Source organism: Myotis daubentonii, chromosome 6 (genome assembly GCF_963259705.1).
Source record: "Myotis daubentonii chromosome 6, mMyoDau2.1, whole genome shotgun sequence".
NCBI lineage: Eukaryota > Metazoa > Chordata > Mammalia > Chiroptera > Vespertilionidae > Myotis > Myotis daubentonii.
In genome coordinates, this window is record NC_081845.1 from 45412555 (window position 1) to 45426409 (window position 13855).

General features: G+C 43.8%; 1 protein-coding gene across 3 annotated transcripts in view; it reads left to right on the plus strand.

The window, feature by feature from the left end:
• Positions 1 to 13855, plus strand: part of FAXC (failed axon connections homolog, metaxin like GST domain containing) — a 57396-nt gene that overhangs the window by 7055 nt on the left and 36486 nt on the right. For all 3 annotated transcript variants that reach the window (XM_059700885.1, XM_059700882.1, XM_059700883.1), the window contains 2 exons: positions 65 to 200; positions 9957 to 10153. In XM_059700885.1, coding sequence (XP_059556868.1) covers positions 65 to 200; positions 9957 to 10153 — 333 coding nt within the window. The remainder of the gene's footprint in view (positions 1 to 64; positions 201 to 9956; positions 10154 to 13855) is intronic.

Consider the following 13855-nt stretch of genomic DNA (forward strand, 5'->3'; position numbering starts at 1 on the left):
GAAACTAAGGGAACTGAATGTGTAACACGTGGATTGTTCTTTATTTCTGTTTTGGTTTTAACAGGAAACAGCAAGAGATTGACTCCAAAGATGCTATTATATTGCATCAGTTTGCAAGACCTAACAATGGTGTCCCCAGTTTATCTCCTTTCTGTTTGAAAATGGAGACTTATTTAAGGATGGCTGACTTACCCTATCAGGTACTTGTGTGCAAATACGTTTTATTCTCATAACAGCAAAATCTGTTAGACGCGGTCCCTAATCTCACGTGGTGGGAAGGGCTGGCACTCTTTGCTAGAGGCCCGGGGCGAGCATGAACTTTTGTAGGGTTCAGGGCCATGTTACTTTTTCTGAATAGAGTATAATTTGGTTAATAGTTTGGATAGGCTGTTAATACAGGTGGGTGTACTATTCATTGCCTGGTGTGGTTTTATCCTTCAGGTTTCTGTTTATTGACAGCATTAAATTTTGTCTCATGAATCCTGGGGGCAGAGCACCCAGCAGGCACCAGGGAAATGCTCGCAGATCTTGTGAATTTCTCTACAGTTTCCATGTTTTGTTTGGGTGACTTTCAGGGAAACACTGGCTCATTCAGCATTGGAGAGTGAGCATAGGCGTGTATTTTAGGGCATACTTTGTTCTCTGAGTAATGCTTGAGCTGTGTCTCACAGATTTGACAGGTTGTGTTTTCATTGTCATTCAATTCTATGTTTTTTTTTAAATTCCCTGATGTTTTTCCTTTTCACCTAAGTTCTAGCACCAGCCGTGGGCAAACTAAGGCCCGCGGGCTGGATCCAGCCTGTTTGAAATGAATAAAACTAAAAAAAAAAAAAAAAAAAGACCGTACCCTTTTATGTAATGATGTTTACTTTGAATTTATATTAGTTCACACAAACACTCCATCCATGCTTTTGTTCCGGCCCTCCGGTCCAGTTTAAGAACCCATTGTGGCCCTTGAGTCAAAAAGTTTGCCCACCCCTGCATCTAGCCAAATGCAACTTTTTTAAGGTTTTGATTTTTGTTGCTGTTTTTTAATTTTATGGTCAGAGCAGGGGGTTTTAGTGATATTAATTCCATGGAATTTACTGACCCTTTAGCCTAGTGTATGGCTATTTTTAAAAAAAATGTATATATATATTTTTATTGATTTCAGAAATGAAGGGAGAGAGAGAGAGATAGAAACATCAATAATGAGAGAGAATCATTGATCAGCTGCCTCCTGCATGCCCCAGACGGGGGATTGAGCCCACAACCCGGGCATGTGCCCTGACCGGGAATTGAATCGTGACCTCCTGGTTCATAGGTCGACCCTCAACCACTGAGCCATGTCAGCTGGGCTGTTAAGACTTATTTCTAACATCTTATTTAATACTTGTCTCCTTACTATTACTTTGCTTTTAATATTTCTTATTTCCTGTTTTCAATTGGATAGTTAAAGATTTTTTTCTTGTCATTTAAAACAAATTCTATTTTTGTTGCTGTAGTGGTTGCTCTTAAGATCCTAATTTGTGCTTATTTATCCCCATTTATTTCTGAAATGTATCCCATTGTATTTGCCCTCTACTGATACAAGTGTGTTAGCAGGTTCACATGAACCTTGGGTGTCTTCTTTCCCAGCCCTCATCCCATCTGTGTTGCTGTTGTGTAATACGCTACTTCGGAATTTTTGAAATACTATCTCTTTTTGTTTGTTTGTTTTGGTCCTTTTATAAACAGCAAGCCTTACTAAGCTATTTGACAAGCCTAATTTCCCATCTCTTATCCAACAGGATTTGTTTATCTTTTTATTGGAGTACTTCCTTGATGAGTATTTTCAGAGTGAGCCGTACTGTGGCAATCTGTGGCTTTGCATGCCTGAGAGCTTTGTTATGTCCCCGCATTGGATAATTCTGTGATTAAAGTTTTTTCCCTTCGGTGGTTTAAAAATTATATTTTCTTTTTTATATAAAAATTTGACAATATAACTCAGTTGCCTTTTTTGCATTGGTGTTGCTATTGAAAAATCTGATGTTAATCTGACTCTCTTTCTTTTTTTCTCTGGAAACTTTTAGAGTATTTGTTTAATCTTGACATTCTTAAATTTCACTATAATGTGCCGTGGTGTGGGTCTTTAATATCTTGTTTGGTCCTTTGTCAGTATTTAATTTGAAATCTTTAATCTTTTTAATTCTGGGGAATTATCAGTTTTCAAGTATTTCCTTTTCTTTTTTATTTGTTTTCCCTTTCTCCTTTCCTGTTCCGTGTTTTCTGAATACTGAAGGCCCTGCTTTTATTTTCTGCATCTCAGAAGGTATCCCTTCATTCTTTTCTGCTTCCTTCTGGGACGATTCCTCTCTGGCCTTCCATTGCTCGATTCTCTCCTTGAATCGATCGTGCTATTTCTCTCATCTGTTGTGTTCAGCTTTTACATTTTTTCTTCTCAATAGTTCCCCTTGGTTTGTATTACTAATCTCTCCCACTGTCTCTTAGAGGACATTTATTCTGCTAATTAAAAATTTTTGGCCTGTCCCAATAAGTCTGCCTCCCGTTGTAGATATCCAGTCTGTTGCCCTTCTCCCACCCTGGTTGTACTCCTCTGGTGCCTAGTTATCTTGGCTTGAGATCTCCTTTCACCGGGGAGGTCAGCTTCCCTGCCTGGGAATTTATACTGAGCCAGGGGTTAAGCTCAGGCTGCAGGTTGTGTACCTGGGAGGGGGTTGAAGAAAGGGAAGGAGGTGAGCCCCAGGCATTCTCCAAACCAGCGTGGTCCCTCTGGTTTGCTGCCACCCCTCCCAGTGGCTCCCACAGATCAGGGCTTCATCTTTAAGCTGTTACAAAGTACCAGCATTGAGAGGAGGTGGTCTCCTTGGATGGAAACAGACCAGCAGGGAAGGTGGAAGTGGGAGAGTCACCCAGCCAAGCTTTTGGCTGCCCTGATAACAATATTCCCCCTCCACCTCCTGACTCCCGATGGCCTGTGGTTTCTGAGCCAGTGTCTCTACAGAAGAGAGAGGGGGTGGGGATCCTTCTCAGCAGACTCTGGGATGAGAGTGAGTGTCATGCTCTCAGCTTGGGAGTGCTGTTATGGAGGTTCCCTGGGAATGTGGTAGAGTGGCACCGAATTTGGACTCTGGGGGACCTGGGAGGGCATGGGGTCTTTATGACTGGGGGCTGAAATGCAAGGGTGAGTCTGGCGACGGAAACAGGGAGAAAATTACCCAGGACTTTCTAAGCCAGCGATGGAGGAGAAAATAGCCACAGAAACAGACCGGGCTGGGATTCTCTAAATGCAGTGGATCAGGTTTGAAGATCGCTGTTCAGCGTGGTGTTGGCAGTTGGCACTAAAGATGTGTGTCACCGAGGGGTGCTGGTTGGAGGAGAACGCTGTCCTGCAGCTGCCTGTCGCCGCTCCATCGTCACCCTAGACAAGCTCCCCCTTTAGCCGTTGCAGGTTTGGGACAATGAGGGTCAGAACCTGAATCTGTGCTTTGAGCGTCTGGCTGCTTCCAAGATCACGTGTGCCTTCACCTCATGAAGAGATCCTGCTGTTGGCAGCCACTGCCGGCGGCCTGCCCTTCCTCTCCTGCCTCTGCCCCACCTTTACCAGCAGCCTACCTACGGACCTTGGTTCATTTTTTGGAGCAGCTGCTTTTTAGTTCGTATAACGGAAGCAGCAGGACACACGCCTCACTGTGAAGCCTGGAGCTCTTACAGAGCCTTTGAGAAGGGCAACGCTTACCCCCTCCCAAAATTATTGTTTCTTCAGTAGAGATACATTTTTAAAAAGGGATGATAGAGGAGTGTTTTTCTTCTGTGCGGTCTCTGTGGGAAATAAATGGAGGGGTGTTCAGCGTGGGGCAGAGATCTGGGTGGAAGGAAAGTGGTTCTGTGGTTTAGAAGGGGGTGTGCCTGCCCGAGTGCCTCGAGGCCCAAGTGCCATCAGCAAGGGTTTGTGACGCCTGTGGTGCCTGGGAAGTGATGGTGGGAAGTGCCCCTTTCTCAGAGGATCAGTAGAGAGGTTTGTCCTATTCCCAGGGGCTCCACCCTTGGCCCCTTCTTTGCCCTTTGCCTTTTAAAAAAATATTAAAATACCATGTTCCTAAGAGCATGACTTTATATTTGAAACTTTTCTATTTTTTAACCTAAGGGAGACTGGAATAAATATTTAATGACCATTAATAGGCACTCACAAAGCTTTTTTTTAAAAAAAGCTTGTTGTATTGGTCATAGTTATTATCTTTTTAAAATCAAGATATAAATATCAATAGGTCAATTTTAAAAAGTTTTCATTTTGTAATAATTAAAGATTCATGGGAAGTTGCAAAACATGTATAGGGAGATCCCACAGATATGGGTAATAAAAGAAAGAAAATAGCCGAAACCGGTTTGGCTCAGTGGATAGAGCGTCGGCCTGCGGACTGAAGGGTCCCAGGTTTGATTCCGGTCAAGGGCATGTACCTGGGTTGCGGGCACATCCCCAGTAGGAGATGTGCAGGAGGCAGCTGATCGATGTTTCTCTCTCATCGATGTTTCTAACTCTATCTCTCTCCCTTCCTCTCTGTAAAAAAATCAATAAAATATATTTAAAAAAAGAAAGAAAGAAAGAAAGTAGCTTTAGCATTTTTTCTGATTACATGTATTTGACATATGGTCCTTATAAGGATTTCAAACAGTGCAAAAAGTATAAGTGGAAAAGGGAAATCACCTGCCGTCCTACTAGCTAGAGATTGCTGTCACTGATATTGTTGACCATCCTTCCATTCATTTCTCTAGACCAGTGGTTTTCAACCTTCCTAATGCCGTGACCCTTTAGTACAGTTCCTCATGTTGTGGTGACCCCCAACCATAAAATTATTTTCGTTGCTACTTCATAACTGTAATTGTGCTACTCTTATGAGTAGTAATGTAAATATCTGATATGCAGGATGTATTTTCATTGTTCGTGACCCACAGGTTGAGAACCGCTGCTCTAGACATACGTGAAGACACCTACATCTTTTGACATAGCTGATTGTATAAGAAGCATGTACACAATAATTCTTTTAAAATAGATAATGGCTTCTTTGGAACTCACTGCTCTGGCTCTCAGTTTTAACTTTTGATTTTTTTAAATTTGCTGATCTTGCCTTTTTTTCTTCCATTTATTTATTTATTTAAACATTTTTAATAGAAATTATTGGGATGGCATCCCAATCTTCAAAAAATTTTCTAAGCTACAGACAAGTTAAAAGGATAATAGAGTGAACACCCATATGCCCTTCACCTGGATTCACCAGTTGTTGACATGCTGCTTTTTTGCTTTATTTCTCTTTATACATACCTTATGGACAATTTTTTTTCTTTTTAATTTGTCTGTATTTGCCACAATCTTTTAAAGTAGAATGTGACTCAAGCATTTCTAACTTGCTCTGAGTTACTTTCAAACGGCTTTACAACATCCCTAGGTTGGCTTGTAATTTGCCATGCTAAACAATACTTTTCTTTGGAGACAACCCCTATGGATAGTTGCTCTCATCAAGTTGGTCAGCTTAGCATACTGATTTCTAGAGGCCGTGTATGCAACTGGTAACTACAGGGGACGTTAGGCTTAAAAAGTAGATCCTAGGGAATGAGAGTTGTTTTAAGCATGTATCTCAGAACACTTTAGCAACAAAAGATTTGGTCTACTTAGGAATCCACTTGAGAGATAAACACTTTAGACCACAAAGCTAACAAACATTAGCCTACATGTATCTTACAACAAACATAACCCCATTCTGTTAAAACATACTTTATGGACAATTTTTTTAATGAACCACTTGAGACTAGGCAGCAGAAATCATAACACTTCATCCCTCACTATTTCAGTGTGTATCGCCAAAAAATGAGGATATTCTTCTATAAAATTATAATAGATATAACATTATTGTATCATATATAATATAATAATAGCTGCATGGATTTTTTCAGTGAGTTATAACCCACAGAAGTTGCTCAAGTTACTTCAAATTTAGTTGGTGGGAGACCTTTCAAGATAGTTGCAAAGCCTCAGGGAATATAATAGACTAGAGGTCCAGTGCACAAGATTTGTGCACAGGTAGGGTCCCTAGCGGCTGCCGGCTACCAGCTGGGGCCTCCCCTCCCCTGCTGCTGGCTGCTGGCCGGGGCCTCCCTTCGTTCTATGCTGCCTCCTGGTGGTCAGCATACGTCATAGCAAGTGATCTCCCGAGGGGACACTTTGCATATTAGGCTTTTATATATATAGATGTAAATTTAGCTGAAAATTTGGGGCATCATGACTGTGTAGCAAATCAGAATGACAAAATTTGGGGTGAAAGCACTTTGTCAGATACTTCATGTGCATTTGGTTCTAGCAATTGTTATTATACTGCCCTCATTCTTTAGAGAAGGAAAATGAGGCCCAGGGAGGATTAGGGAGACGCAGGGAGGTCCAAGGTCACACATTGAATAAATGATGGAGCCAGATTTTTATGCCAAAGCCTATAGCTTTCACTGCTGTGCTAATAATGCAGTGTGAATGTAGATATATTAACCTCACCAGGGACAGACTTGCAGGGGAAACATAAGCTTGAGAAAAATGTAGAGAGTTTACCTCTTCATCTTTCTTCCCAAAATTGCTTTCAGAAACTATCCTCAGTGGGTCAGTCAGACTCCAATTGCTTAAATAAAAGTAGGCCAAGAATTCTTTAATATATTTATGGAAGTTAAGGGGAAAAAAAAAAAATATATATATATATATATCTCCTATCTAATAATAGAGAAACATGGTAATTAACCATAACTTTGCTACCCTTCCCATTGGCTAATCAGCAAGATATGCAAATTAACTGCCAACCAAGATGGCGCCTGGCAGCCAAGCAGCTGAAGCGAACAGGAGGCTTGCTTGCTCCAGTGATGGAGGAAGCCAAGGTTCCCCGCCTGCCGCTGCCGACCTCTGAGCTGCAGTCTAAGAAACAATGTTGCAATTATAGAAGGTAAATAAACCCAGAAACCTGCTTTCAGCTGTCAGAGCTGGAGTGAGTAGGACCGCAACCATGTTACAATTATAGATCCCAAACAAACCCAGATACCTACTTTCAGCAGCCGAGGTCTCAGAGCTGGAGCCGAGCCTCAGAGCTAAAGCCAGCTCTCAGCTCCAGTGACAACCACAGAAGGTAAATAAATCCCAGAATAAAAAAACAACAAACAGAAAAAAAGGAGAGGTTGGGAGCTTCAGTCACCTGCCAGCCTGAAAACGGCCCTCAGCCCCTCACCCAGACTGGCCAGGCACCCCAGTGGGGACCCCCACCCTGAAGGGGGTGTGACCAGCTGCAAACAGCCATCATCCCCTCATCCAGGCTGGCCAGGCACCCAAGTGGGACCCCCACCCTGAAGGGGATATGACCAGCTGCAAACAGCCAACATCCCCTCATCTAGGCTGGCCAGGCACCCAAGCGGGACCCCCACCCTGATCCAGGACACCCTTCAGGGTAAACCAGCCAGCCCCCACCCGTGCACCAGGCCTCTATCCTATATAGTAAAAGGATAATATGCAAACTGACCCTAACAGCAAAAAGACGGAATGACTGGTCACTATGACACACACTGACCACCAGGGGGCAGACGCTCAATGCAGGAGCTGCCCTCTGGTGGTCAGGGCGCTCTCACATGGGAGGAGCTCTGTTCAGCCATAAGCCAGGCTGATGGCTGCCAGTACAGCGGTGGTGGTGGGAGCCTCTCCTGCCTCCTCAGCAGCACTAAGGATGTCTGACTGCAGCTTAGGTCTACTCCCTACTGGCAAGTGGGCATCCCCCGAGGGCTGCCCGGCTGCCAGAGGGATGTCTGATTGCCATCTTAGGCCCAATCCCCCCGGGGAGCGGGCCTAAGCCAGCAGGTGATCATCCCCTGAGGGGTCCCAGAGTGCGAGAGGGCACAGGCCGGGCTGAGGGGCTCCCCCCTCCCCCCTGAGTGCACAAATTTTTGTGCACCGGGTCTTTAGTGTATATATATATATATATTATTTTAAAAGTAATATAACCGCATTTAGAAATTTGAAATGCATGGAAAAGACCACCTGCATCTACCCAGAGTCTTGCAGGTTGTTCACTGCATAGCAATGCCTGGCGAACGAGTGGGGGCAGGGAGGACTTGCCACGCTGTGAACCCTGGCATAGTCTGTATCCACCAGAGGAGGTTCTGTTTTCCTAGTTTCCCAAAAGCAATATGGCTGTCAGCAGCCCCATTAACTCCCTTTTTCCAGGCTGGGCCCAGAATGAATTTCTTTAGAATAAGTAATAAGATCAAGTATCGATACGTAGAGACGGAGACCAGTTAAACCTGCTCTGGCTTTTAGCCTCCCAAAAGGTGATATTTCCTCAGAGGTCTGAGGAGCCTGGGACCCGCAAACGTCCACGCCCAGTCCTTGCGGGCGCAAAGAGGCAACTGCCTTTAAGGACCATGATTTCTAGCCATAACCCTGCTATCTCATTGGAGGCCAATTCAGTGGTCATACATACCACATACAACATACAAGCGTAATCCTTAGACATGAGAGACTTGACTTAGAAATTTTGTAACATTCTATATTTTTTATCCCTTCTGGTGAGATGTGCTGTTTGGTTTTTGGGAAAGGCACACACAGATCTTGGTGTGATTTAGGTAAGAACAATTAGAGCAATAATCATCTTCGTTAAACCCAATAATTTTTGACACAAAAAAACCTCAAATGGTAATTTTTTTTTTTCTTGGAAAACTTTGGTTTCTAGTCTAAGATTTGACCGGGGTCTCCTAGAAGGAGGCCCTCAGAGTTTGCTGTCATCAAGCACAAGGAAGGATCTTGTGCAGGACTTGATGGGTGTGGTTACGTAGGTTTAACTCTATTTCTCTAGGAGGTAATGAGGGTAAGTGGGTGCTCCTAAAGCAGAGGTGGGCAGGCTGCAGGTCCGTGGGCCAAAGTCAAAGGAGGAAGAATATTTTGTATTACATTACATTCACATTTCAGTGAACAACTTTTTATTGCTACTCATATTCATTTATGTGTTGTCTATGGCTGCTTTTGAGCTACGACTGCAATGTTGAGTTGTGACAGAGACCATATGGGCTGCCTAAAATTTACTGTCTGGCCCTTTACAGAAAAGTGTGCTGACCCCTACTTTAGAGAAGCAGTTTAAAGATGTGGAGGTCTGATATATTTAAAATTCACCCAATGCAACATTTTTAAATAAACAACATTATTGAGATATAATTGGCATGCTATAAACTGCACATATTTAAAATGTGTAATTTGGTAAACTTTGGCATATGTAAATATTCATGAAAACTCACCATAATCAAGATAGTGATGTATCCATTACCCACAAAATTTCTTTTTGCCTTCTTGTAATCCTGTTGTCCTGTCACTTCCTGTCCCCTATCCTCCTGAGTAAATACCGATCAGCTTTCTGTCACTGTGGATCAGTGTGAATTCTCTAGAGTTTTATCAAATGGAATCCTACAGTCAGTACTCTTTTTTTGGTCTGACTTCTTTCACTTAGCAGCGTTATTTTGAGATTCACCCGTGTTGATGAGCATATCAGTAGTTCATTCCTTTTTATTGTAAGGTTATACCAGAATTTGCTTATTCATTTACCTCTTGGTGAGCTTTTGCTTTCCCCCCTGTGTTGGACAATTGCAAATAAAGCTTCTATGAACATTTGTGTACAAGCCTTTGCATGAATATATGCTTTCTTTTCGTTTGGCTCTCTCTCTTTCAGTAAGCTAGAGCCCATGATAAAATCAATTGGAGAAAAGCAGTATCTTCATGTGCAGTAAATCTTGTGCGTGTGTTTTTATTCCCAAGAGTAACCATTTATTCTCTTTAAGATTTTATATGCTGAGTACATTCACTTGAATAGTATAGTCACTATCAAATATACCGTTGAGATGTTTGTTTCTGTTAATCACACAGTGAAATTTAAGTAAAACACTGCTTTTCTCTTTTTAAACGTTACTCTGCTTAGAACTATTTTGGTGGAAAACTCTCTGCTCAAGGGAAAATGCCTTGGATTGAATACAATCATGAAAAAGTTTCTGGCACAGAATTCATAATTGACTTTCTGGAGGAGAAGCTTGGAGTGAACTTAAACAAGAACCTGGGGCCTCAGGAAAGAGCCATCTCCAGGGCGGTGACCAAGATGGTGGAGGAGCACTTCTACTGGTGAGTGCCCGGCGCTGGCGGTGCCCAGCCTGTCCCCACCCTTTCAGTCAGCCAAGTTCTCTGTCACTTTTCAGATACTCCCCAAACCATTCCGTTTGAAAAGAAAACTTTGCAAAAGTTTTCTGCATTCTGGCTGGCTTAGGGGTCAAACTTATGACTGTTAAGTTTCTAGAACATTTTCTGTAGGTGTCCAGCTAGTACCCGTCTTAGGCTTTGTGGAAACTACAGTTGGCCCTTGAACAACGTGGGGATTAGGGGCACCCACGCCCTACAAAGTTGCAAATCCGCACGTAACCTTTGACTCCCTCAAAACTTAACTACAACTAATAGCCTAGTGTTGACCGGAAGCCCTGCCGAGAACATGAACAGCCAATGAACACATATTTTGTATGTTATATCTATTATATACTATTATGTTTTTACAATAAAGTAAGCTAGAGAAAAGGAAATGTATTAAGAAAATCATAAGGGAGAGAAAATACATTTATAGTATTGTACACATTTATTGAAAAAATCCACGTCTAAGTGGACCCATGCAGTTCAAACCCATGTTGTTCAAGGGCCAGCTGTACTGAACTGTGCCCTGATGTTGAAGTAGAAAAGTGGCCATAGATGATATGCAAATGAATAAGCATAACTCTGTCTCCATAAAAGCACTGAAATTTGAATTTCACTTAATGCAAAATATTTATTTTTTTGATTTTTTTTTCGCCTCAACTGTTTTAAAATGTAAATTTGTTAGCCTATGGGCTATAGTTGTCTGACCCCTGATCTGGACTGGAACTCACTAAGGTGAGGGAGATATTTTAATAGACTGGGCTCTTCACCAATACAAACTGCTGCATTAAAATAACATTCATCAGACACCCAGAGCAGAGAACAGGAAACAAAGTCAGGATACAAGTCTTAGGTGAAATAAATTGCACAAGTTTGTAGGATTGTTGTCAGTTTTCCTTAGAGGACAAGGGCGTCTCTGTGCTCAGTAGGAAAGCATGCTACCCTCTCTGCCCCGACTGCCTGGCTGCTGGCTTGTGTTCCCCGAGTCTGAAGCATCACACACACTGTACTGTGCGCTGGCTCGTTCTGCACATGGCCTTGTGCTGGCTGTGACACTGAGCGAGTTACACAGACCCAGTTCTTGCTTTATTGTCATCTGTTTTTTTAAAAAATTCTTTTTCTTTCATCCATTTTTTGGAAGTCGGAACACCTTTCCCTACCCCAGTAGATAAGTTTTCTCTCTGATTTCTGCAAACGTTATCTTGTTCCAAAGATGTAATTAAGTATTATTAAGGCCACTTTGGGGCATTAATTGTTATTCCTGGGCCAGTAGCTCATCCAGTAGCGTTTCCCTCCTGCACTGGGAGATACACTTGGTGCGGAGTTGACTCTGGAAGGCTCTTCCTCATCACCTTCCTATTTCATCCATTCAGCTCTCTTTCTAACTAGAAAACTTGTTGTTCTAGCTCTTGGATCTTAAGTGCCTTTCTATTTTTCTTTTCCCCTTTCTACTCTCAGTTCCTGCCCAGTTCATTGCAGGGCTGACCTGAAGCACCACTTCAGAAGGGGTGGGAGCAAGGCGGGAGGCCGCAGCGGTGCAGGTCGGCGTGGGAGTAATCACAGGCCGGGTTCCAGAATGAACCCGGGCCTTTCCTTAGAGTAACACCTGTCCAGAACTGCTGGACCTCCCATTTCAGAGTGCAGGGTTCTGCGGTTAGGACCAAAATGCATGCCATGCGTAGCCTCAGGGAGTAGCCTGTAGGACAGAGCCTGTCTCACCTGCTTGCCGGGTTCCAGGCCCTACTTTGTGGCACGAGGGAAATGAAGAACCAGCACAGGGCCGCCCTGGCCCCTCTGCGTTCCTTTGATGTGGCCCTCCGAAGCCCACTTCGTTTGACTGATGGGCCCTAGGAGAGCTAGCACTTTGTTAGCTGCCTGAAAAGAAGCTGGAAGCCTTACATTGGTCAGTAGTTTTGTTACAACTCTTTGATTTCTTCTTTTTAAAAAAATATATTTTATTGATTTTTTACAGAGAGGAAGGGAGAGGGATAGAGAGTTAGAAACATCGATGAGAGAGAAACATCAACCAGCTGCCTCCTGCACACTCCCTACTGGGGATGTGCCCGCAAACAAGGTACATGCCCTTGACCGGAATCGAACCCGGGACCCTTCAGTCCGTAGGCTAATGCTCTATCCACTGAGCCAAACCGGTTAGGGCACAACTCTTTGATTTCTGTAGTGGTTCATAAAATTTATATTTCGGTTAGAAAAAATATATATTTTTTGTTTTGTTAATATTCATCTGAGGATATTTTTTCCATTGATTTTTTTAGAGAGTGGAAAGGAGGGAGGAAGGAGGAGAGAGAAAGGTAGAGAGAGAGAAACATTGATGTGAGAGAGATACATCAATTGGTTGCCTTCTGCACAACCCCATCTGGGCTGGGATCTAACCTGCAATCCTGGTACGTTTGTGCCCTTGACTGGACATTGAACCTATGACCCTTCGGTGTGCGGGCTGCCCCTCTATCCACTGAGCCACACTGGCGAGGGTTAGAAAGGCTTTTATCCAGAGAGATTCCCAAGTACCACTTGCCACTGCTTCGTGCTATGAGCGTATGGACATATTTACTTCATGGTAGAAGTTCATCTTCTGCCCTTCGCTCCCCCCCTCTCTCTACAAGGCCCCCTGCTAATGCTTGCTGGGGGTGGGGTGTGGTGGGGAGGGAAGGGTGCTTGTGGAAGGGGTGGGAGGGAGAGATGGGAGGTGCTATCCTGGTAGGAAACTACCTTAATTTTACTGATCACAAACTTCCAAATGCTTGAATCATACATAGATTCTTTTTTCTTTTTAATTAGAAAAATACTTTTTTGGGTTAGCCAATATTTCCCATTTGTGTCTCCTCAAGGGTTATTTTGAGGAAGAAATAGTTAATTGCACCATGCCAGATGGGGGCGGGGGGAAGCGAGGTGATGAGACGCTATCTCTGTCCTCCAGTGGCTCCCAGGCTGGCGGGTGACATGGAGCCTTTGTGATGGTCAGTGCTGGGGAAGAGTTTGAAGAACCAAGCAAGGAAAGGCAGCCAGCCAGCACCTGCTGGGGGGATGAGGGGAAGGCTTCCCAGAGGAGCTGGGGTCACAACAGAATCTAGGGACAATCAGAGTGGCAGGTGAAAGGGCGGGGTGGTAGGGAACGATTAGGATATCCGGGTAGAGGGAACAGGCTCTGCAAATGTTTAGAGGCACAAAAGGGGGGTTTGGGAGGCACATGTAATTCTGTATGGTGCCGCATGGGAGGCAGTGCAGGGGGTGGGTCAGACTGTGGGAGGGGGCTGGTGTGTCAAGCAAAAGAGCTATGGGAAGTTAATGAATGACTCTTAGAAGCATTGTCATTCTGATACATGATCAGATTGTGTTTTAGGAAGCTCTTTGTGGTAAAGGGATTTCTGGAGGGCCTTGAGGAGATGTCAGGAGACCTGCTAGGAGGGTTCTGTCCTCAGGGTTGAGAATGATGAAGGGCTGAACTCCAGTGTTAACTGAGTTGGAGGAAAGAGTGAATTCCCAGGGTGACTGGCGGTCGGGAGTGAGGGATGGGAGCAGTGAGGAATGAGTAGCTCCCGAGCTTCTTACTGGCTCAGGTGAGGAGAAGCAGGTTGGAAGGGAAGGAAGATGACGAGTCCAGTGTGGAAGTGTTGGTTTTCGGTTCCT